The 23,408-nt window shown below is 44.4% G+C and overlaps 1 protein-coding gene across 5 annotated transcripts in view; it reads left to right on the plus strand.

Annotated features, from left to right (window-relative positions):
• Positions 1–23,408, plus strand: part of GTF2IRD1 (GTF2I repeat domain containing 1) — a 194,616-nt gene that overhangs the window by 145,121 nt on the left and 26,087 nt on the right. For all 5 annotated transcript variants that reach the window (XM_075014086.1, XM_075014089.1, XM_075014084.1 and 2 more), the window contains 8 exons: positions 245–298; positions 3,370–3,435; positions 5,576–5,759; positions 8,588–8,646; positions 8,906–8,968; positions 11,241–11,324; positions 12,999–13,182; positions 13,993–14,021. In XM_075014086.1, the coding sequence (XP_074870187.1) occupies positions 245–298; positions 3,370–3,435; positions 5,576–5,759; positions 8,588–8,646; positions 8,906–8,968; positions 11,241–11,324; positions 12,999–13,182; positions 13,993–14,021 (723 nt within the window). The remainder of the gene's footprint in view (positions 1–244; positions 299–3,369; positions 3,436–5,575; positions 5,760–8,587; positions 8,647–8,905; positions 8,969–11,240; positions 11,325–12,998; positions 13,183–13,992; positions 14,022–23,408) is intronic.

Genomic DNA, 23,408 nt, shown 5'->3' on the forward strand with positions numbered 1-23,408 from the left:
GGGGGCAGTCCCCAGATCTCTCTGTTTAGTGCTCTTCTGATACCTGGGAAATGCGTGCGATGCACTCAGCTGTTTTCCCCAGCACAGTACGAGTACACTTGGCTTAGCTAGCTAGCACATCTGGCTGTGTATTCATCCCTTATTCTAGCCCAGTGCAAACTCTCATGCCTGCTGCTGGAGATGGCTTGTAGGCACATTGGCTGATTATGCAGGAAAAGTTGCTGAACCTTTGCTTTTCTTACAGTTTCAGATAAAGCGCTCAGCCAGGACTTACGACATGAAGAAAAGCCATCTGAAGGTGAGAATGAGTTTCTACTAAGAGCAGGCCATTTTATTCTCTGATAATCTCAGGTTTGTTTAAAGCCTGATTCAAACAGCTGTACTTTATTGTATTATTTGTTATTGGTTTGTATTAGTGGAAGGCCCAGTCAAGGACACAGAACAAAGAGACATTCCCTGCCCCAGTGAACTCCCAGTCGGAGTATAAAACTAGAGGGAGCAGGTGGCTATACAGACTGCAGTGGGTAGGCCTTCTAAATCTTCGCAAGGTACTTAGCTTCCTAGCCATCCTCATCAGACGTGCATCTCTGTATTTCTGTGACCAGATATTCAGATGTTGTATCAACGTCGCTCCTGTTTGTACTAGCCAAGAATCAACCCCAGTAAATTTACTTGTCACAACAGTGGTACCAGCTTCAGTTTTCAAGTATAAATGGCAGTCACATACTCTCCAATTAAATTCCTTTTCAGCTGTGTCACCAAGAGCTTGATCGTGAGCTTGCTGAGGTCAGTAGCAAAGCTCCCATTGACTTAAATGATGGAGGAGCAAGCCCTGAATTATCAGAGGCTGTACAGCTCCCCAGAGGGAGAAATACTGGCCAGCCCAGGCAGTATGCCCACTTGGTCATGCAGTAGTGTGGAGGTTGGTAGGAATACATTCAGGAATACATTCCTGACTGCCCCTAGTCCCAGAGGGTGTATCCACACAGCAAAGTTATTTTAGAATAATGGCCACTAATCCAAAATAAGTTTCCAAACATCTACACAGCAAAACTGCTATTTTAAAATAATTTCAAAATAGTGGACAGCTTATTTTGAATTCTGTAAACCTCATTCTACAAGGAATAGTGCCTGTTCCAGAAAAGAATCTGTATAGACAGGGAATAGGGGCTATTTTGCAATAAACCTTTCCTAAATAGCCTTTTCTGAAATAACACTGCTGTGTAGACATAGCCTATTTCTGATTAAAGTCCCTGGAAACACTTCAATCTGAAAGAGGCTCTGTTGTGTGGGGGGACACTACTTCAGAGTATGTTTTGATTATTTTGGGGCTTCCCTGTACTGTGGACTCATTATTTTGGCAATCTTATTTTGGAATAATAACTCAGGAATAAGCTGTTCCAGAATAACTCTGTAGTGTAGACATATTCAGAGACTAAATGAACAACAGAAGAAGAAACAGCTCTTCAGTATTTGAAGCACTACTTCTGGGTGTTATTTGTGTTATTGGCTTGGTTATCTCTGAATGGCAAGAGGGAAGTCTTCGGGCTTGGAATATGAGTCATGTGCTGTGTTGTGGGGAAGAGAGTGAGATTGAAAAGTGAGAGATTACAGAACAACATGAGAATGTTGTGAGCTTTGATTCAGGTCCCATGTGCCTTGTATTGAAGGTCATGCCTTTTTATTTTCCTGAAGATGATGAAGTTTAATTCTTGAAGGCTTGAATTCATGCCTATTTCATATAATTAGCCATACAGTTTATTCTAGTCTATATAATATTCTCCTTCTTCAGAAAGGGTGTGTGGTCTTTTAGGTACCACACTAGTGTGAGAGTCAGGAGACTTGTGTTCTGCTCCAGATCTGCTCTGATGTGTTGGGCAAACCACTCTACCTCTGTTTCTCTACCTTCTTCCCCAGTGTGTCTTTGTCTATTTAGATAGTAAAGATTCTGGGACAGAGACTGTATCTGCTCTGGGTATGTATGACAGCTAGCAGCACAATGATGCCCTGAGTTCATTTGGGCTCTTTAATACAGATTAGAATAATATATGTTTACAACATCTTCCTGACTAGGTTGATTTTGATTCCGTGGTTTTTTTTCTAATTATCTCCAAAACTGATGGTTTTTCTGCATCAGACCAGACAGACGGGATCTGACCATCTTGCCCAGTCTCCTGTGTTCCAACAGAGGCCTGTCACAGATGCTTCAGAGGGAATGAAGAGAACAGGGCAATTTTTGAGTGATCCATCCCCTGCTTCTGGTAGTTAGAGATTTAGGGGCACCTGGAGCATATGGTTCCGTCCCTGGCCATCTTGACTAATAGCCATTGGTGGAGCTAGCCTTCATGAGCTTGTCTAATTTTTTTAACCCAGTTGTGCTTTTCATCCCATGGGAATGAGTGTCATAGGCTTACTGTGTGGACTATATGGCTAAAAATTAAAGGACAGAATCCACCTTTTGATCTCGTTTGAACAGTTAAATTGTTGGTTATTTTTTTTAACTCTAATTGTTTATTTTTAACCTGCTGCTCTATGTATGAGGCACTTTTAAACAGTTAACAGAGTCGGTGTTTGATCTTATGCTGCTTTTGTTCCCATTAATCCAAACAGGGACTCAGATGAACCAACGGTATTGTGGTGGGTGGGTAATAACAGCCAGAAATCCCTTTGCCATAAATGTGATGAGGTTGTCTCATAGCATGTAGGGAAGTAAACAAGCTTTTTCGGGAAACAACACACCTGTGATAATAGATTATCTGGATGAAAATCATGATGCCTCCCCCGGCTATGACACAGTCCTGCAGTTTAACTGGGAGATAAAAGGAGGTAGATATACGTTCACCTGTGGATAAATAAAGCATAGCATGGGAAAAAAGAAGTCACCCAATCCTCAAAACAATGTAATTGAGGAATCCTGCTGACCCCTCTGTGATTCCGTTCACAGCAAACCTGTCTCACTGTGATCTGACCCAGTGCTGCTGCTTCTGAAAAAAACATGCTGGTTCTTCAACCCATCGTGCCTTGTCAGGAATCTCCAACATTACCACAGGGCTGAAGGGGACTGGGAAAGCCAGTCTTGCCTGGGAGCTGAGATTCGCTTCACTGGTCACAAGAGCCATTTGACCTTTTGTCAATTGTGGGGCCTTGTCTGTGATTCTCCTTGATGTCGTGCCCCCATTCCTGGTGCAGATAGAATTTGATGGTAGCTGCTGCAAGGAATGGCACTAGCTTTAAAGGAAGAGAGAGAGAGAGAGAGAGAGGTTAAAAGTGCCTCCCCAGGTCCAGGGAGAACAGGGCTTTCGCAAAAGCTTTATTGTACACATCTGACATTAGAGACACTTTTTTCAGTGTATTTCTCTTGTGTTCCAGATGGCCGTGGTGACGTTTTAAGTCATTTGAGGAAACAAGTTGAAACTTTGTTCAACACGCGATATGGTAAGATGCTCATTAACTATCATTTTTATGAGGGCTGGGGTCTGCCTCAGGGAGCTAAGGATTCAGCTAATTGTTTGTAGCTGTCACCCACTATTCCAAACCAATTATTGACTGATTGTGAAGTCTAATTTGTTTGTTTGTTACCTGCTGGGTTTACAAATGTATTGGGATTCTTAATGGACCTTGTTATAGCAACTCATCCTCTTGATTTCCTGGAAAACTCTTGAGCTGGCTACTGCCTGCCCATGTTGCCTGAGTGACCCACAAACTTTCCACCACCAGGGAAAAGGGCTGGAGTACTTTCCTTTTCTGGTGGTTGAAAATTTAAGAAGACCTTTTCAATAAAATTGCTCTGGAGTCTGCTAAGGTATTGGAGGGATGGTAATAGGTCAACAGTGGTGTAGAGTGGTGTGATCCAGTGTGTAGCATGCTGCACTGGGTGCTAGGGGACCTGAGTTCTGTTCTTACACTGTATGTCTTTGGGAAACTCATGTGAGTCCAGATTTTTAAGTGTTTACTATTCCTCCAGGGAAAACAGCCTCCTCTTGGTGTTCCCCTCGGTAAATAGGGCTCTGATCTGACCATTTTAACAAAGCACATGGAGATCTCTGGGTGGAAAGCCTGATACTATATAACTGCTGAGCACTGTTGTGTGTTTTTATTACCATTCAGCAGTTTGTAGCAGATTCTGGTTGAGTTCCGGTTGAACATGCAGCACGCTGTGTGTGAACTGAAATATACTTAAAAACTAAGTAAATACATGCAGACAGACAGCCAACCACTGAATAGAATACAAGGAACATGGAAAATTACAAGTACATTTTAAAAGTAAACAAAGTTTTCTGGGCCTGTCACAACAGGAATTCAAGGCTCCGTTTCTCTCCCACAAGGGCTGATGTCACAAAACACCAGAAGCAGAGCAGGGGAGCTTCAACCCTTAAGCTGCTTTAGCTGATATGGGCAAGTTTTGCTGGAAGAACACCCTCTACTGAGCTGAGGCCTTGACAGTTAAAAGAAAGAGGAAATGGGTTTTCAAGTGGGTTCAAAAATGTCCTTATTTGTCATGTTAAGGTTAAACCTTCCAGTCGGTGGCTTGACTTAGGCTCTTACACTGGGGTTTTGGGGAGCTGGAGTTATTTGTGGTGAGGTTATGGAATAGTACTACACATTTAAAAAGCGTTCCTGTTTCATGTTAAGTGTGGGCAACTTCAGATCAGAAAATCTTTAAAACAGGAAGAGCCTTCTAGGATGTTTGGGGGACAAAAAGGCTTGCCTTTGTTCTTCAAGACTGAAGTGATACGTCGAGAGAGCCAAGTGCGTTTGTGGCTTGTGCCATGTGTGGCGCGTGGCTGGAGCATGAGCTACTCTCTTGCCTTTGAAAGTTGTCTCCCCACTTCAAAGTGAAGACATGCTGGTAGGGCAAGTTTAAGAGACATGGAAGATTCCCGTCATCAGGCCTATCAGTCCAGTGTCTGCCCCTAACATTAAGTTCTCCCAAACCACTTCTGTAGCAATAGAAAGTTTCCTAAGCTTGTGTGAGGGCATATTATCTAGTCAGCTCTGTGTTGCTCTGCAGAGGACAGGGGTCTGTGACAGCACTAGGTGAGGAACCTGAGCTCTTTAGCTCAAGTAGTAGCAGTTAATGCACTTAGCAGGGGAGAGCCCCAGTGCAATAACTGCTGGTGTGTCAGTTGAGGGGGCCCAGCAGCGGCCTGTAATACATTCACCAAGCAGTACAGAGCTATCACAATATGGCAAGTCTGTGCAGTTCCCAGAAATCAGGCAACTGCTGAGAAAGAGAGAGAGAGGTCTGCGGGGATACAGATATGGGGGTCTTTCTTTCTTTAAGAGAGCATCTCCCAAGGCTTTCGGGAAATGTCTTTTGACAAGCACGTTGCTGAGAGGCAGGTTGCATGTTACTTTAAACAAGTGAATTCAGACGACAGCCAAGGATCATTTAGTAGCTTTCTCTCTTGTTTCCATAGTGCACGCTACAATCTGAGTCAGGTTCATGAAGACACTCCCATGCTGAAGTGTATGTGTGCAAAAAACCTCACGCTAAAACATAGGCTGTCATGTCTGTTGTACGTGAGCCCCCCTTGAAGGCCTGATGAACTAACGAGACTTGATTCTTACTCAGCTAAAGCCATGGGAATTTCAGAGCCTGTCAAAGTCCCCTACGCCAAGTTCCTGATGTACCCAGATGACTTATTTGTGGTGGGTTTGCCTGAAGGCATCTTACTGCGGCGTCCTAACTGCTTTGGAATTGCAAAGCTGAAAAAGATCCTGCAAGCTAGCAACAGCATCCAGTTTGTCATTAAGAGGTAAGGCAAGTCTGGTAACCTTTTATTGGTAGAGCTCTACAAATCTTCGGATATCTGCTTGCTATCCCTGGGCATCCACCTCTGCAGGTATGGATGCATATAACCACAGCTTGTTTTTGCAGATGCGGATACAAATTTTGTGTCCAGGCAGGGCTCTACTTGTTGGTGTCTGTAAATCTTTCGGGAAGGCAGAACCTTTATTTGTGCTAGTTTTGTTTTTCTCACATTTGTGCTTTTAAAGAGACCTGTGTCCCACAAATTACCTGGAACACGTCCTGCTTCAGTAAATGTTCCCTAGGAAAGCAATCAAATGGTTGCTTCGGTCGCTCAAAGGAAGAGGTGATATTGTTGATCTCCTCATGTGCTTGGCAGGAGAGAGGGGTAATACTGAATGACCTGAAGGATTTGTAATACGATACAAAACCTGTCATGGTGGTGTCTCTGGTTTGAGGGCTAATTAGGCCATTGCTAGTGGAGTCCAAAGTTTTTGCCGGAGAGAAGAGCTCATTGCAGAACTTCCCTGGAAGCATGAATTGATGCATTTGAATGTGCAGGATGTGAGGCTAGGACATAGTCTTGTGTTTGTGCAAGGCCTTTCTTCCAGAAAAGGAATGAAGCCAGGTGTGGACTGATTGTCTAAAACTATGTGTACATAACCTGCTGTCTGAGTAGGTTAGGTTTCCAACAAGTGGCTGGTGAATACAGAGGATAAAGGCCTAGTGCCGCTGCTAGCTGATGGAGCTGTTTCCTTGGATCCAACAGCAGAAGACCATGTTTTTAGGGCTGAACATTCCAGATTCTATCTCCACTAGTAACAAGGATGTGTTTGAGGGTCAGGGGGACTATAACATGGACCTGTTTCAAGCCACAACTAAAATAGAACAGCTGCTAAAGCCCCTAACAGCAACACGACACAGCAGTGTAGGCCATGAGGAGAAAAGAATCCTGTACCCAGCAGAAACTGCAATTATAATTTATCCGTAGACACTGAGGTCAGTCCTGAGGAAAGCCCCACAGGATAGTCCATGACCGCAAATGGTTAGAAAGTTGTTTTAACATCTGCCATGAAAAGCCCAACTCCATTAATTGAATGATCCGTAACACAATGCTGGGACATTGTAGCACCATGGAATTAGATGGAGGAAGTCAGTTTACTGCATCACCAGCTCAACTTCGTGTATTGTGTAAGATGTTCAAAGCTACTCCAGGAGGATTAGAGTTTATAACCCCCATTAATTTCAATGTCAGGCTGGCATCTCATTCCCCTAGCTGGAGGTCTCCCATCCAAATCCTGGGAAGTTTCCCTTCCAAATGCCTGGCCTAGCTCTGCTTGGTTTTGATGACCCGATTTAAGCACAGTTGTAGGAGGTGTAATTGTGGCCTTAGCTTTGAAGAAATCCAGTTTAAGGCTGTATTTTATTTCACCAACCACATGAAATAAATTGATAGAGGGGGCAGAGAGGAGATGTTGGAACTCCTCTGGTCCTACCCAGTTACAGGCTTTTAGGGTCAGAGTTCAAGAGACCACTGGTATTTATGTCTCAAATACCTTTTACTGACTCTTGGAATAATTCCAAACTCTGGATCATCTGGCTTGCTAAAGAAGTGATATTAGTACTTGAGTTCTAGTGGCTAGAGATGTGCTAATTTGCTCCTGGGACAACCTCTCACGGATGAGAGGACTAGCCAAGGCAAAGGTAGATGACAGCTGAAATGAAAAATAAAAGTTGGATGCAGAATTTGATCATCACGCAACCAGTACTTGATCTACAAATTGATGGGGGCAGGTCTGGAATTTGCTGTTTGTTATATGACCTGTACTACTACTGTGTAGTATGTATCTAACCACCTGTATGCAGAGTTTCTAACAGGTACCAGTGTGATATCCTGATTCACTTTTAACACAAGTAAAACTCTCTCCTTTGTATATGGAGAGGCACTGCATTGTATCTGTGTTCTCACTCTGTGGATGTGTGTGTTCCTGTAACAAGCAACATCTTGTTGGCATTATTGAACCAGTACGCTCCCCTTTGGGCAGTGCCCTCCAGGAGCAATTCATTCCATCATGGGAAGCATTGCTTCTCCAAGAAGTTCATAGCCTGCAATACAGGTTGAGTCTCTCTAGTTTGGCATGCTCAGGAGTTGTCTGGTGCTGAGCCGGGGAATTTGCCAAACCACAGGAGGTCAGTATTATCTAGCAACATTACCAACACTTCCACTGCTTGCTGGGCTCTTAGAAGACATTTAAGAGTAAATAGAGCAAAATAAAAGCACAGAGCATTGAGAGCCAGAGTTAGTAGCTGGAGACAAACTTTATGGTACTGTGGGAAACTTGGCCACAACCATAATAAGTAAACATCCAGCTAATTAAAATCATGCCAGACTTCAGATGTTGATGGATGTCAGACCAGAGAGGCTCAAACTGTATAAAATGCTCAGCAGCTCTTTGCTTAGTCCTATGCCATCGGGTGTTACGCTGGGTCTCTGAAGACTCTTCTGGCATGAAAAAGATTTGTTAGTGTAACCAAGAGGTATTGAAATCGCTGTCAAGGGAGAGTGAAGTCTGTTCTACACCTTAGCTGAAAGCAGATTGGCTTTTAGCTCATGCAGTAGAGGCACATGATAATAGCCTTATAAGGTTGTAGGTTCAATCCCACGAGCTTACCCTGTTGTATTGCAAGAGGTTTAAAACTCATTAGCCAGGTGGGTGTATTTGGATCATGGGCAAGGAAGTGTTATCCTAGGTGACAGATTATGGTAGTTAAAGCTTGAAGGTTTTCATGAATGGATCCTCACTCACTCGTCTTCTGATTTTCAATGTTTTACAGACCAGAGCTGCTTGCTGAGGGGGTGAAGGAGACTACCTCAGACAGCCCAGGAGCTATAGGTAGGATTCTGAAATTTACAGATATCCCAGGCATCCATAATGAAGTGTGGAAGGAATCAAAACTGTTTCCAAAGCACTGCCTTCCTTCCCCTGCTTCTGCATCTTTAGGGCCTGACTTCCCAGAGCGCTGTGAACACGCACACATGGTGCATTAGGAGCTATGGCTGCCCAGCAGCTCTGAAAATGAGACCCTTGTTTATTATTGGTCCTGTTGTCCAGGGAGTCCTAACACTTCCTGCTGTGTCCCTTGCCTTTGCAGCCAGTGAGAGAGAATCCAGTGACTCCCTGGTTGATGACGCTGGGAAGAGACAGAGCTTTCAAGGTCAGCATGGGCAGCATCTGGAGAGATCTCCTACGAGTCTGAAGTGCACATAAAAGAGCTTTTGGATGCCAGTGTTCTGTAAAACTGGGGGGGTTGGGCTACGATAGGAGAGGGGAAATGAGGGAAGTACCATACCGCTCATTCAGCTCTTGTTAATATATATTTGTATAGTGGCATTTACAGCACAAGAGCCAATCTCTGTCTGTTTAGATACCATATGGCCCCTGTCAGCACAGTATTGGGGTATGCTACAGTCACTAATGTAATACTTCTGCACAGCACTGCCAGGAAGGAGGGAAACATAATCAGCCCATTTCTCAGATGTGGAAAATGAGGCCCAGACAGAACAGTGACTTGTCAGCATGGCAGAGAACTGAATGGAAGTATCCTCAGTCCCAGGGTAGTGTCTTCCCCATGAGAGAATTCTTCTCCGTGGCTGCCCTAGTGAGTGCTAGGGGACAGAGCACGCAGTGCTTGTAATGGCTTGCAAGGATCATTGTTGAGACCAATGGAACAAAGGCTCCAGGCAGCAGTGTGATTTGAAAGCTTGGCAGGCAGGTAGAGGCAGGGTCCAAACCTGAAGCAGTATGGAGGCAGAACAGGAGTGAACAAAAGGAAGGCAGAGGCAAAGTCTGGGCAGGACAGTCGCATAGCTCTGAGTGCAGAGGGCTTGAGAAGCATTCAGGAATATGCCATAAATGGAGGTGTAACCATGTGTGACTCACTCGGGGATTAGCTCAATCCAACCTTTGGAGCACCCTCTTCTCGACAGCGTCTAGGGCGATGTCCACACTAGGAAAATACGTCAACTGCAGATACACAGTTCTAGCTATGGCGATTGCATAGCTAAAATTGACATATCTGTAATCGACTCACCTGGCCATCCTCACTGAAGAAGGTCAACGGGAGAGTTTCTCCCATCATCCTCCCTTACTCCTCATGATACACGAGGAGTAAAGGGTCGACTGCTGACCCCTGATAGGGACAGGCAAAAATCGACCTACCAGACGTGCAAAATCAAGCCCCAGAAGATTGACCCTGAGCAGATCAGTGTTCTGGGGTCGTGTAGACATGGCCTAGGCTGCTGTTACCCACTGTCTATCCTCCACCACCTTGCATCGGGACCAGGGTAACATTCTGCCACAATGGCACATAAAGGATGACTAAGAAGGGTAACATCCCTGCCTCTTTGATTATCTGACTCCTCAGTGCCATGGCTGACTGCAGTAATCATGTCCCTGACCTCCTCTGCAGAATTGTCCCCTTAGAGCACCGAATCAGAATGCTCCCTGCCTCTGGCAGAGCATGGCTTTAGGGATGTGTTACTTTGGCTACGTCTACACGTGAAGCCTACATCAAAGGAGCTTATTTCGATGAATAATGTGTACACGTCCTCCAGGGCTGGCAACGTCGACGTTCAACATCGATGTTGCGCAGCACCACATCGAAATAGGCGCTGCGAGGGAACGTCTACACACCAAAGTAGCACACATTGAAATAAGGGTGCCAGGCACAGCTGCAGACAGGATCACAGGGCGGACTCAACAGCAAGCCGCTCCCTTAAAGGGCCCCTCCCAGACACAGTTGCACTAAACAACACAAGATCCACAGAGCCGACAACTGGTTGCAGACCCTGTGCATGCAGCATGGATCCCCAGCTGCAGCAGCAGCAGCCAGAAGCCCTGGGCTAAGGGCTGCTGCCCACGGTGACCATAGAGCCCTGCAGGGGCTGGAGAGAGAGCGTCTCTCAACCCCTCAGCTGATGGCCGCCATGGCGGACCCCGCTATTTCGATGTTGCAGGACGCGGATCGGCTACACGTGTCCTACTTCGATGTTCAACTTCGAAGTAGGGCGCTATTCCCATCCCCTCATGGGGTTAGTGGCTTTGACGTCTCGCCACCTAACGTCGATGTTAACATCGAAATAGCGCCCAACACGTGTAGCCGTGACGGGCGCTATTTCGAAGTTAGTGCTGCTACTTCGAAGTAGCGTGCACGTGTAGACACGGCTTTTGTGTAATGTCAGTAATTACATTGATTGAATCTCAGCTTTAACGCAGCTCTTGCTCTGCATTCTTGGGGAACAGGAGAAAAATGTATATTTCTGTTGAAACTCTTTTGGTTTTTAAGGAGTGTGACTGGCCTGTTCTAGAGGCTGGTTAATTGCTAGATGAGGACTTTCCTATAATTAGAAAATTGTGTTATTTAAAAGTCTGAGTGCCTTTTAACTGAACAGCCAAAGTCCATCCATAACTGTTTCTTTACTTTACAGAAAATTATGACACCAGGCTTTCAAGAATAGATATTGCTAACACGCTAAGGGAGCAAGTTCAAGATCTTTTCAATAAGAAATACGGTGAGAGATCAGGCTGTATTTTCCCTTCCCCCAACTCCCTGGAATCTTTCCCTTCTCTGTGTTTTCTCCCTTTTCTCTGAACTTATGTTTTGATTTGGTTTCATCCATCTTTCCCCTTTTCATTTAGAACAGTTGTTGTTCTGAGGTCACACTTGGGACATGGTGCTCCAGCATGGATTAAAACAGAATGGTGTTTCTGTTCTCTGAGCAGTGAAATAAGTGGCTTTTGTTGAGGGCTTTGGTAGTGTAGGTGGCTCTTACTCAGTATGCAAGATTCTTGCAAAAGGGAGGCTGCACCACTTGGCTGCTGCTATACTACCATCCTGTCCTCAGAGGTGGCATGGTAATGAGGCAATTCAAAGCAGGCTAATGAGGTGCTAACTTGCATATTCAGTGCCTCATTAGCATAATGGCATCCGCGCAAATTTCAAAGTGTAGACAGTGAAGATGGGAGCAGCTTCACAATCAACGCCTCCCACTTTGACATGCCCTTACTCTGATCTAGTTCTGTGGGAGTAAGGGAAAGTCGAAGTGAGGTGCTTATTTCGAAGCTGTCCCCATCTACACTGTCAGTCTGCAATTCAGAGTCTGTTTGTGCAGCCACCATTATGCTAATGAGGCACTGAAAATGCACTTCAGCGCCTCATTAGCGTGCTTTGAATTGCCTCGTTACCATGCCACCTCCAACAGGAGAGTGGCAGTGTAGCAGCAGCTTTTGTTAGTGCTACTTGCAGTTCCTAGATAGATTTCCCTTCCTCTCCCAGCCTTGAAGGATGAAGAGGGTAATTTCATTAACTGAGCATTGCAGAGCCAGGAAATGCATTTGAAGTCGTGGTGATAGAAGTGAAGGGGGAAAAGTGCATAATGGAGGGGAAACCTGGAAAGAGAATAAACAAACTGTACCAGCCACTGAGCAGGGCACTTCAGAGGCAGGTTATTTCTGTCTACCTGTGTGTTTTCTAAAGGACCTGTTCTGGGGCATGTGTATGACACTTGGCCTCCATTGCTAGACTATCTGAGCACTGCATGCAACACCCCATACATGGAAGTCAGAGGAGTAAGTCATTGCCGAGGTCACGCAGGAGCTTGGGAGAGGAGCAAGGACCTGAACTGAAGTCTCGCAAGTGGTAGGTAGTGTCCTAACCTTTGGACCTGCCTTCCTCCCTAATGTAGGGAGCCTACTCCAAGTCCGCTGGATGAAGACACACCAGGGCTTTTTCTCGGGGAAAGCTTCTGGCCTTGCTCCTGCAGATGGGCATTGGTGACAGGGGAATGGAAGGGAAATTGCCTCAAATGACATTCCAAACTGAAGACCTCTTACCTTTCTGTCCTTCCTGCAGGACTTGCATGATCACCAGATTGGAATGCCATTTTTTTAAAATATAGCTTCAGCTCCCTAATTGTCTCTCCTCTGCTTCATCAGCTCTTCACCGCAGTTCGCATGTTCACTCTTTGCCTCGGGACCATTCCATTCTGATCGTCCCCATGGTGATGGCTTTAAAATGTTGGTCCTTGATCTAATGATTGACGTGCTCCATTAAGCAGCTTGAACATTGGGTGCTGTACTGCGCAGGAGGCGGGACGGATTTTGTGCGCATGTGTGAGAAATAACCAGCCCTGCTAGCTGAAATCAAGCCTGAATGTTAAACAGACGATGTTTTGTTTTTGTTCTAGGTGAGGCCTTGGGAATCAAGTACCCAGTGCAAGTGCCATACAAGCGGATTAAAAGCAACCCAGGATCTGTGATCATAGAAGGGCTCCCCCCTGGAATTCCATTCAGGAAACCGTGCACTTTTGGCTCTCAGAACCTGGAGAGGATATTGGCCGTGGCTGACAAAATCAAGTTCACAGTAACAAGGTGTTTCCCTAAGGACTGTTTGCCATGTGGTCTGGGTGGGGGAAAAAACACCACTTTGTCCCCGTGCCAGGGACTGCTTCCTGTGCCTGAACTTAAAATCTCTGAGGCTAAATCTGTCACGTGCTGCCAGACCCCCTCAGGGGAAAGGCTATAAATACTTCCTAATGGCACAGGCTTCCATCCTGCTGCGAGACAACAATTAAGCTGGCAGTTAACAACCTGATGGAGAGAAGTGAACTATAAAATATAGGTTTCCCTTTCCTCCTCTTTCTTTGGGTTCAGCTGCCTGCCAGAGGGGGCTAAATAATATTAAAATAGGTACCCAGATGTAAATACCACAGGAATGAAAAGGTTCCTCTTTGTCTCTCATCAGTACATGGTGCTCCAGCTGAGATACCAGGCTCTGGTTTTGCTAGGTGCTGCATGCACACACACGGAGAGAGAAGATCCTTGCGCTGAGGAGTTCACTGTCAGGATAGACAGAAGGAGTGGGGAAACCAAAACAGGAAGCAACTTGTTTGCAGTCACACAGTACATTCAGGGAACCCAGTGAGGAATAGCCCTCAACCTCCTGAATCCCAACGCAGGGCTTTTTCCATTAGACCACACTGCCTCTTAGGTGGTTCAGATGAAGTAGAAACTCATCAGAGCAGGGACCATGTCTTCATGTGTTTGTAGCGTATCTGTTGGGATAGGGCCTTGACCCTGATGGGCCCTCTTGTCACTAACAAATAGCAAGTAACAGTCTTGGCTTGCCTGCTTTCTGCTTGAGTTTCATTCTAAGCATTCTTTTCTCCCTCTATTTTCCAGGCCTTTTCAAGGACTCATCCCCAAACCTGGTAAGAGGAGATGCCTGTTTGCCTAAGCAGTGCAATGACTAAGTGCATATTGTCAGTCAGGAAGTGACATGGCTCTAATGATGCCCTCACTTCAGCAGTGTGGGGGAAATGGCCGTTGACCTAACTCTGAACGTGATCCAAGCCTCATTTGTCTGGTGAATCTGGTACAGTTCCAGGGCACCCTGAGGAGGACAATTGGCCCCTACTTCTCCCCCCTGGTGCTGGCAGTATTTCCTTAAAATGTCCTGCATTTTTAAAATGCTAACCTGGGACCCTCTTGAATATCTGTTACAGTTAGCTAGCAGATCCAGTAGAGAAGGTTCTTCGAGGGGAGTGAATGGTCATTGCTGCTTGATAAACACAGGGTCGGTCATAGAAACAAAAGAAAGTCGTGGGTTCTTCTGAAAGACTGCTATGTACATGCATGAAATGTTAAGCAGCCAAAAAGAAATGGAGCACCCCTGTTCATGGACACACTGATGGAGTAACAGTGTGTACGGTGGAGGAAAACCACAAAATACTGGACCTCAGTACAATGAGTACTGCCCCGAGCTCCAGTTTCTCCCCCTCTTACTGTTAAAGGAACGAACTCTTGGCTGGTAGCCAGCGGTAGGTTTACACTGCCGTTAGACAGGTGCAGCTGGCCTGTGCCAGCTGACTTGGGCTTGGGCTAAGGTGCTGTTCAGTTGCAGCATAGATGTTTAGGCTCAGGCTGGTGCCCAGACTTGAGGACTATTCAAGATGGGAGGATCCCAGAGCCAAAATGGCTACTTAAAACTAAACAGCCTCTTGGTTCCCTGAGCCTGAATCCTCTGGCACAGGCCAACCACAGGTGTCTAAGTGCAGTGTAGACATACCGTAAGTGGTGCTGGACTGGCAGAATGCAGCTCTTCTAAGCTGCGTCTACACGTGCACGCTACTTCGAAGTAGCGGCACCAACTTCGACGTTAGGCGGCGAGACGTCGAAGTCGCTAACCTCATGAGGAGATAGGAATAGCGCCCTACTTCGACGTTCAACGTCGAAGTAGGGACTGTGTAGACGATCCGCATCCCGCAACGTCGAAATTGCTGGGTCCTCCATGGCGGCCATCAGCTGGGGGGTTGAGAGATGCTCTCTCTCCAGCCCCTGCAGGGCTCTATGGTCACCGTGGGCAGCAGCCCTTAGCCCAGGGCTTCTGGCTGCTTCTGCGGCAGCTGCGGATCTATGCTGCAGGCACAGGGTCTGCAACCAGTTGTCAGCTCTGTGGATCTTGTGTTGTTTAGTGCAACTGTGTCTGGGAGGGGCCCTTTAAGGGAGCGGCTTGCTGTTGAGTCCGCCCTGTGACCCTGTCTGCAGCTGTGCCTGGCATCCCTATTTCGATGTGTGCTACTTTGACGTGTAGACGTTCCCTCACTGCGCCTATTTCGATGTTGGGCTGAGCAACGTCGAAGTTGAACATCGACGTTGCCGGCCCTGGAGGACGTGTAGACGTTATTCATCGAAATAGTCTATTTCGATGTTGGCTGCACGTGTAGACGTAGCCCTAGTGTGATAAAATGGTATGGAGTTTAACAAGGAGATGCTACTACATCACAAAGAGCTTGTTTGTTTATGTCAGTTATTTCTTCTATTATGCATGAAACTTTAAAGGAAAAATACAAACAAAAAGGCCACAGAAAAACCTGTGAGGAAAGGATCACTAAACTTGGAAGCCAGGCTTATTCCTCCCTTTCTGTGCTCACGTTACACAAATCCCTGGGTGCCCGTGATGGAAAGCAGGTGAGGGATTTGAACCTCTAAAGCAAGCACCACCTGTCAGGAATGGAGCAAAATCCTGGGGCAGATCTGCCCCTTGCTCCAGTTGTCAGTCTGAACGAGTGTAGCAGGGGTGTGTCACTCTATCACCAGACTCTTCAACACATCTGTACTCTGTCTTTTCTTTTTTTAAAAAAAACAACAGCATTTAAAAGTACAAGTTCCACCTTCAAAATGGCCCCTCTGTTTCATTTGAGTTGTTCTTCCACCACAGGAGTCTGCAACCTGTGGCTCCAGAGCCACGTGTGTCTCTTTAAGGACTGCTTTGCAATTCCCAATGCTGTAAATGCAAAGTAAAAAGAATATGTTTTGGTGAATGTCTACAAGCCAAAAAATGAACAACTCATAACTAAATGGCAAAGTATAGGTGATCGCAAAATGTTGGGTAACTATCCCTTTAAGATGTATAGTGCTTTGTGGGATATGTGTGCACTGTTTTTAAAATAGGGGTTACGAAAAGTGTGGTTTGATGTTATTTATTAAGGACTGTGTCATATTCACATGCATTGCGGCTCTTGAATTGCTGAGTTTTTTTACCGAATTCTATAAAAATGGCTGTTCTTGCTCTTTGGTTGCTGACCCCTGTCCCGTAACAATGGTTATTGTTCTCTCCAGGGTGGCACATGTCTATCCCCCCAGCTAGGCCCAGTTGGAAACTATTAATTTGTGCTTGTGATGTACTTCTGGTCCTTTAAGTTCTCTTAGAGACTTTTTGCAAACTATAGGGTTTTTTCTATGCATGGCATCAGCCCCAATTTAGCCATTGTTGGCCAGCAACTGGGATAATCAGTGGTTGGGGAGAAAAAAAACTAAGTGTAGAGAAGAAAAGTTGCACGTTGTAGTTTTTGAGCTTCAGCAAGCAGCTGGAGCGAAATAGGAGTTTCCACACCTGCGCTTGCGAATTGGTGTATGTGCATTGCTTCAACTGCAGGCCATCATTTGCTAAAACCTAAGCGCAGACAAGACCATCCAGCATTCATGGAAGAGCTCTGTAATTTTTGCCTCTCAGCCTACTCCCTCCTTTGCCGTCCATAGGACTTCTTTACAGTGGTAGGGGAAATGGAGGAATGCAAAGCAATCAGTGGGTAGTTCAAACATCCTGGAATTAGTGTTTTAATTAGAGTGAGATCCAGCTAGGGGGATTACAAACTGAATAATGTGTTGGTGCTTTTCCTCTATGAAGCTGTTTTATAAGTAGCTAGAATGTGTCAAAGGGAAATATAGACAGACATCAAACTGTGTACTTGAAGAACAGAAAGAGGTGAGATTTGTTTTGCTGTGTGTGCAATTAAATATCCTGTGGAGCCCTATTTGGCAATCAGTTGCTTTTGATAACATAGAGATTATGCTTTATTGATTTTTTTATGTCATCAGTCACCATTTGTACAGAGTCTTTTAGAATTTAGTCCACCTACCTGAAGAAGGTTTGTTTTTCTCTATTTGAGCCTATTCTGAATTAATACCCATTTCTCAGCTTTAACTTAGCTTGATTTGGAACAAGTTGGCTTTCCATCCTCTTATCTTTTCAAGGCCAGGCTTGGACTTCCCTCTGAGCTGAATCTCTGGTGTCAACACCTACTGGTGGTGAAGTGGGAAGTATTGTAGCCTCTTGGCCAGAGATGGGTCCATCAGGATCAGCTTTGTTTTAGTCATGACAAACTTCCACAGATCAAAGCCCCCACGTAAAAGCAGTTGGGATGTGGTATCACAGACAACGTCTTGCCGAGATTTCTCCCAGTCCTTTCCTTTACACTTATTACAATAGCTCAAGTCTCCTGACCAGTTTGTAAACTCTCCACAGTTCAGAGAAGCAGGAGAAACAGTTTGGGGTTAAAAATAGTTACTTCATCTTTTAGAAAGTATTTACAACTGTTGGTAGGCCGTGCATGGAAATAAAATGCTGCCTGCTTTATTGACTGCTTCTGTCCGCTTGGCCAGCATTGTTTGCAGCTGGCATGCATTAGGGATGGCAAATACAACTGATAGGAAAACAGATAGGACCCTTAATGGGACTGACAAGGAGGTGAGACGTGGGGAGCTGACAGACTCTGTGGGCTGTTGGGCAAGGTGGGGAGCACCTGGTTTCGTTCACCCAGAAGGGGCCTGGCCTCTGATGGCAGGGACAGGGCTGGGGCAGCCAGTCCTCAGGCTGCCCACAGCACAACACATTGGCCTCCCAGGCAGCCCTGAATGCCACCAGAGCTCAGTGCCCTCTCCCCACATCCTGCCCTCAGAGCCACACGGCGTGTATGGTACAACGCACTGGCGGCAATTTAAAGAGTCAAGGGTAGCGGAGCCCTTTGGAATCATGGGGCCCTAAGGCAGCTGCCTTCTCTCCTTTTCCCCCACCCCTGTCTCCAAATCTGTTGGTGGGCCTGGGTGAGACACTTGGAGATGTGAGTTTCATGACTGATGGAGCTGAATGAAATACACGTGGACAGAGAACAAGCAAAATGCTTGTACAAAATGTACGACCTTAATCCTATAGCCAAATCAGTTGCTCATTTAAGTCAAAGGAAAGACTATATTGACTTCCTTGGGCTTTCAGTTAGGCCTTAGATTAACTGAAAAGTGTGTTGCTTACAACAGCACCAAATTCATAGACAGGTCATTTAGCTGGTTCTGGTCTTTACAAGCCTCAGGGGAAATGCAAGAGTGGCACAGAACTTAAATCTATGTGTTTAAAGTCAGGTGAACTAGCTCTGACTTCAACCAGCCCATCACTGTGGCACGGATCAGAGCTCAAGTATTACCAGTGCAGCCTGCCAGCTGAGTGGGAAAAGCTACATAATCGTTGGGGGTGGGGGGGAGACTGTTTCGTGGAACAACACTTTTAATTATTGTCTGACTTTGTCATAGAACATTTTGTGTTTTTTGTCAAAAACACGGAGCAAAAAATCTCTTTATTTCAACAAGCTGGAAATTTTTGACAAAATGCAGGTTTCCTCACTAAAATATCTCTCTCATCAAAAAGGGCATTTTTCATTTTAAAAAATTGTATTTTCTCACCAGCTGTAATCTATATTGTTATCCTTTTTATGACACATCCTGCCACATTTGCATAGGTATTGCTTTTGCTTTAATTATGTTTCATCTGCCATCATAGCATCAGAAAGTTTTAAAAAAGAGACCCCAGAAAAAAAAAAAGACTATGCTGTCATGTTCATTTAAATCCAGCTGCTTGTAAAAAACAAACAAACAAAAACAGGTTTTAGTAAAAGCTGAGAACAATAGAAAGGTTCCTTGACTTTTTTTAAAAAGTCAAAATCAGTTTTTCTTAAATATTTGCTTGCTGTCCAAATACAACAGCACTGGAGACGTTCACAAAAGTTAGGAAGTTCCATGAAACTGTCTTTAAACAGGAGTAAAACTGAGTAACTTGTTTTCAACAATCAGCTGAGATGAAGAGCATAAATTAAACTAAGGCTATAAATAACTGGGGAAAACCGATAGCTAAAATGCAGTGTTGGTGGTGGGGTTTTTTTGTTCTGTTTTTATTTTGTGTTACGAAAAAGGAAGAGAAGCTGGTACTCAGAGGGCTCCCCACTCCAGCCAATCCTGCAGCTAGAGCTTCCAAGGTGCCTGTACTCAGTACTGGCACGTACCAGCACAAAAAAAGCACTGCTTAAAATTCGTTTCTTTATTGAATAGTTTCCAGTGACAATAGTAACAGGATGCAGAGAGATAAATTATAGATAGTATAAAGGACTGCTGCTTGGAGCGGCTAGTTCTGGAACCCACAAGGGGAGAAGAAATTCTTGATTTAGTCCTTTGTGGAGCACAGGATTTGGTCCACGAGATGAATATTGCTGAAATGCTCAGTGACAGAAACCAAAATTCAATTAAATTTAACAACTTTGGAGGAAAATATCAAAGAAACACAGCACAGTAGTATTTAACTTCATTATGCAAAACTGAGGAGGCTAGTAAAGTGGAAATTTAAAAAGAACAGTTGCAAGAGTGAAATGCCCACACACTCCATGGAAACTATTTAAAAATGCCATACAAGAGGTGCAAACTAAATATATAAGACAAATTAAAATGGACCAAAAAGGACCAAAAATTGCTGCTATATCTAAACAACACAATAAAAGAGGTGGATTATAGACAAAAAAGGCATCCTTTAAAAATTGAAAACCAAATCCTCCTGAGGAAAATAGAATGGAGCATAAACTCAGGCAAGTCAAGTGTAACAGTGTAATTAGGCAAGCCAAAAAAGAGTTGGAAGACACCTGGCACAAGACACAAACTGACAGCAGTTTTGTTTTTTTAAGAAACAGGAAGCCTGCCAAACAATCAGTGGGGCTGCTGTATGATCAAAGTGCTGAGGGAGTACTCAAGGAAGATGAGGTTCTGGAGAAGCTTAGTTAATACTTTTCATTGTAAAGGAGATTCCCATGCCTGAGCCATTCTTTTGGGTGACACATCTGAGGAACTGTCACTGACAGGTGTGAACAGAAGAGGCTTTAGTACAAATTGATAAATTAGTGGTGGTATTCACCAAAAGGTATTCACCCAAGAATTCTGAAGGAACTCAGCTATGATTACTATTAACCATGATGGTTAACAACAAGAAGTCTTGTGGCACCTTATAGACTAACAGATATTTTGGAGCATAAACTTTCGTGGGCAAAGACTCGCTTCATCAGATGCGTGAGTGGAGGGGTGGTTGCAGAGGGGTATTTAAAGAGTGGTGTCCCAGTAAAAGGGAGGGCCACACTGACAAGGTCTATTTGGCAAGGTGGAAATGGCCCATCTGATACATGATGGTTAAGGATGCACACCCATGCTCTATTTATTCCTAAACCTCTGAAAGCCAAAAGCTGGGACTGGACAGCAGCGGGTGGATCACTTGACAGTTGCCCTGTTCTGTTCATTCCCTCTGATGCATCTGACACTAATTACTTTAGAAACTTGATCCTGGACTAGATGGACTTTTCGTCTGACCCAGTTTGGCCATTCTTATGTACTGACTAGGACTAAGTCACCCTGACACTTATAAAGAAGTGTGAATTCATTGCGGATCCAGCAGCATCCTTGTGATCCAAGAGTGGGATTTTCAAATAGGCACAGGGTTGGACAGGTGGCCCAGTCACTGGAGAACCAGCCACGGACTTGGGGAAGACCTAGGTTCAATTCTCTGCTCTACTACAGAGTCTGTGTTACCTTCACATCATAAGAGCCCTAGTCCTGCCCTGCCCACGAGGGTATGAAAATAAATGCATGGGAGATTTGGAGGTACTCAGGTAATGTGGTAATGGGGGTCAGAAGTGCTGTAGCTGGACTGGCCTAACTCTGCTCCCCCTTGAGATCATTGAGAATTTTACAACAAATGCTGTGGGAATAAAGCTAGACCAGCTCATTGGAAAAATCTTTCCTCCAAAAGCATGAAACCTGCCACAGCCACTGAGGTACACAGAAACCATGTGAGTCTCTATGTCCTTAATTCTAACTACATGTCTGCACAAATCTTTTATACACACTTAACTCTCAAGAGACCCATCGACAAGGGGCTTCAGTGTCAGCTGTAGGCTGTGGCACGTCAGTGGGTACTCCAGAAAGGAATGCCAGCTCTCTGAATATAGCCCATTGGCACCTCAGAATTATTGTTTAATAACCAACTTTACTCTCAGGTTTTGCCATTTTAATTTTCTGATTTCTTTTCAATCTGCTGATGTTATCTGTTTAGAGAAAAGGCCTTTGAAATCCTTTTAAGAATGGAGTGATTTTTCAGTCTTAAACTAAAAGGAGATGGAAGAGGTGGTAGCTGAAGTTCCAGTATTATAAATACTATGAATTGTCTTTCCTTTCCTTTCCTTTCCTTTCCTTTCCTTTCCTTTCCTGAGGCACAAAGATACAAAACAGGCTTAATTCAAGCCTTTGAAAAAATATCGAGCATAATCATCAAGCAAAAAAAAACAAACCAACTTTCTGTATGTTAATTTTTGTGTGCTTTGATTGAAAATGCATACCGGCCCCATCTGTCCTATTCCCAAAACTCCCTACGACACTGACATATTATTTCCCATATTCCAATTAATAAAGTAGGGCAGGCAGTGTTCTTTAATTTGAAAAGCCACACATCTAGGAATCCTTTTTTTATATAATCACAAGAACACCATCCTTCACCAGACTTTGATGTGAGACATCTCCCAGCTGAAACTCCTAACAAACACTTGATCTCGCACTGATATGACCATAACACGTTTCAGTGACATTTATTTCTCTTCCCCTCCTTTGCTTTCTGAAGTTGAGACTCAAGTGTTCTCTGCCTTACCAAGTCAGTCCTGGCACCAAACAGGAAGAATAGCAGCAGAATGATTCTTCTTTAACTCCTTTTTTTTCTCTCTCCCCGCCCCCTAGCCCCGACAAGTTTTTATATGTAATATAGTTAATATTAAAGCTATTGTGATCTGAAAGTGGTAAATCAAACAGAAATCAATGTAAATTTGCTATGCAACTTCAAAAACGTTTTTTAAACACTGAGTCTTCATTCCAGCCAGTTGAATCCTGAACTGAACTTTTCTTTTGCCTTTGTTCTCTTTCCTGTTCTTCACTTGCATGGGCAGTGGCCTCACAAGTATCAGAAGGTAATAATATAATTTACCTGCTAACTCCTTCTGTTAATTCTTATATTCAGTCTTATTTCAATGATCATGTCCCTTTTCCTTATCAAGAATCTGGTATTCTGTCATGTTCTTCAGAGAACACAAATCCTCCAATGATTTCCAGAGTGACAGCTTTATCACTGGTCACCCCACAGCAAGTATTATTTCACCAGGTCCCAGTGCTGGGAGCATTTACACTCATGCTTACCTTTAAGTAACCAAGGGTATATGCAATGCAAAGAATGAAGAGCTTGCTAAAGGACAATGTTGGCACAAGTATAAAGGGGCATGAATTGGTCCCGAGTAAGTTCAGGCTGCAAATTAGAAGACAGTTTCTAAGCATGAGAGGAGTGAGGTTCTGCAACAGCCTTCCATTAAGAGTAGGGGGTCAAACATACCTACCTAGTTTTAAGAAAGAGTTTGATAAATTTTATGAATGGGATTATATAATGGGATTCCCTGCAGCAAGAGTAGGCTGGACTTGATGCGCCAGAGGATCCCCTTTGGATTTTATGTTCATGTGTTTAAGAGCAGCTGCATAGACTTCAGTGACATTACTCAAATGCTTGAAGTTCAGCATATGTGTTTGTAGGACTGGGACCTTAATTACCCTACTTCTTCTATTTGAATCAAATTTTCAAAACACAAAAGCGAAATGTTGGAAATGCCTTGGGCTGATTTCCTTTCCACTAAAAAACAAACACTTCCTCCTTTTATGTTTCTTTGCAATCAGTACTCCTAAAAAGCTGGATACTTGCAGAGTCCCTGCTACATTCTCTGAGTAACATGCATTAAATGGTTTCCGTAAACGTCACTTCCCAGGTGGCATTGCCATATCATTGGAATATTATATTAGTCTGCTCATCCAATGCCTTCTAGCTTATCCTTATGCCCAGTGTTGCTAGCTACTCAGCAGGTGTTACAATGCCCCACAGATGAATTCCACCATGGTAAGATTATTGGCATTATTCATTAAGTATTCAT

Source organism: Carettochelys insculpta, chromosome 19 (genome assembly GCF_033958435.1).
Source record: "Carettochelys insculpta isolate YL-2023 chromosome 19, ASM3395843v1, whole genome shotgun sequence".
Taxonomy (NCBI): domain Eukaryota; kingdom Metazoa; phylum Chordata; order Testudines; family Carettochelyidae; genus Carettochelys; species Carettochelys insculpta.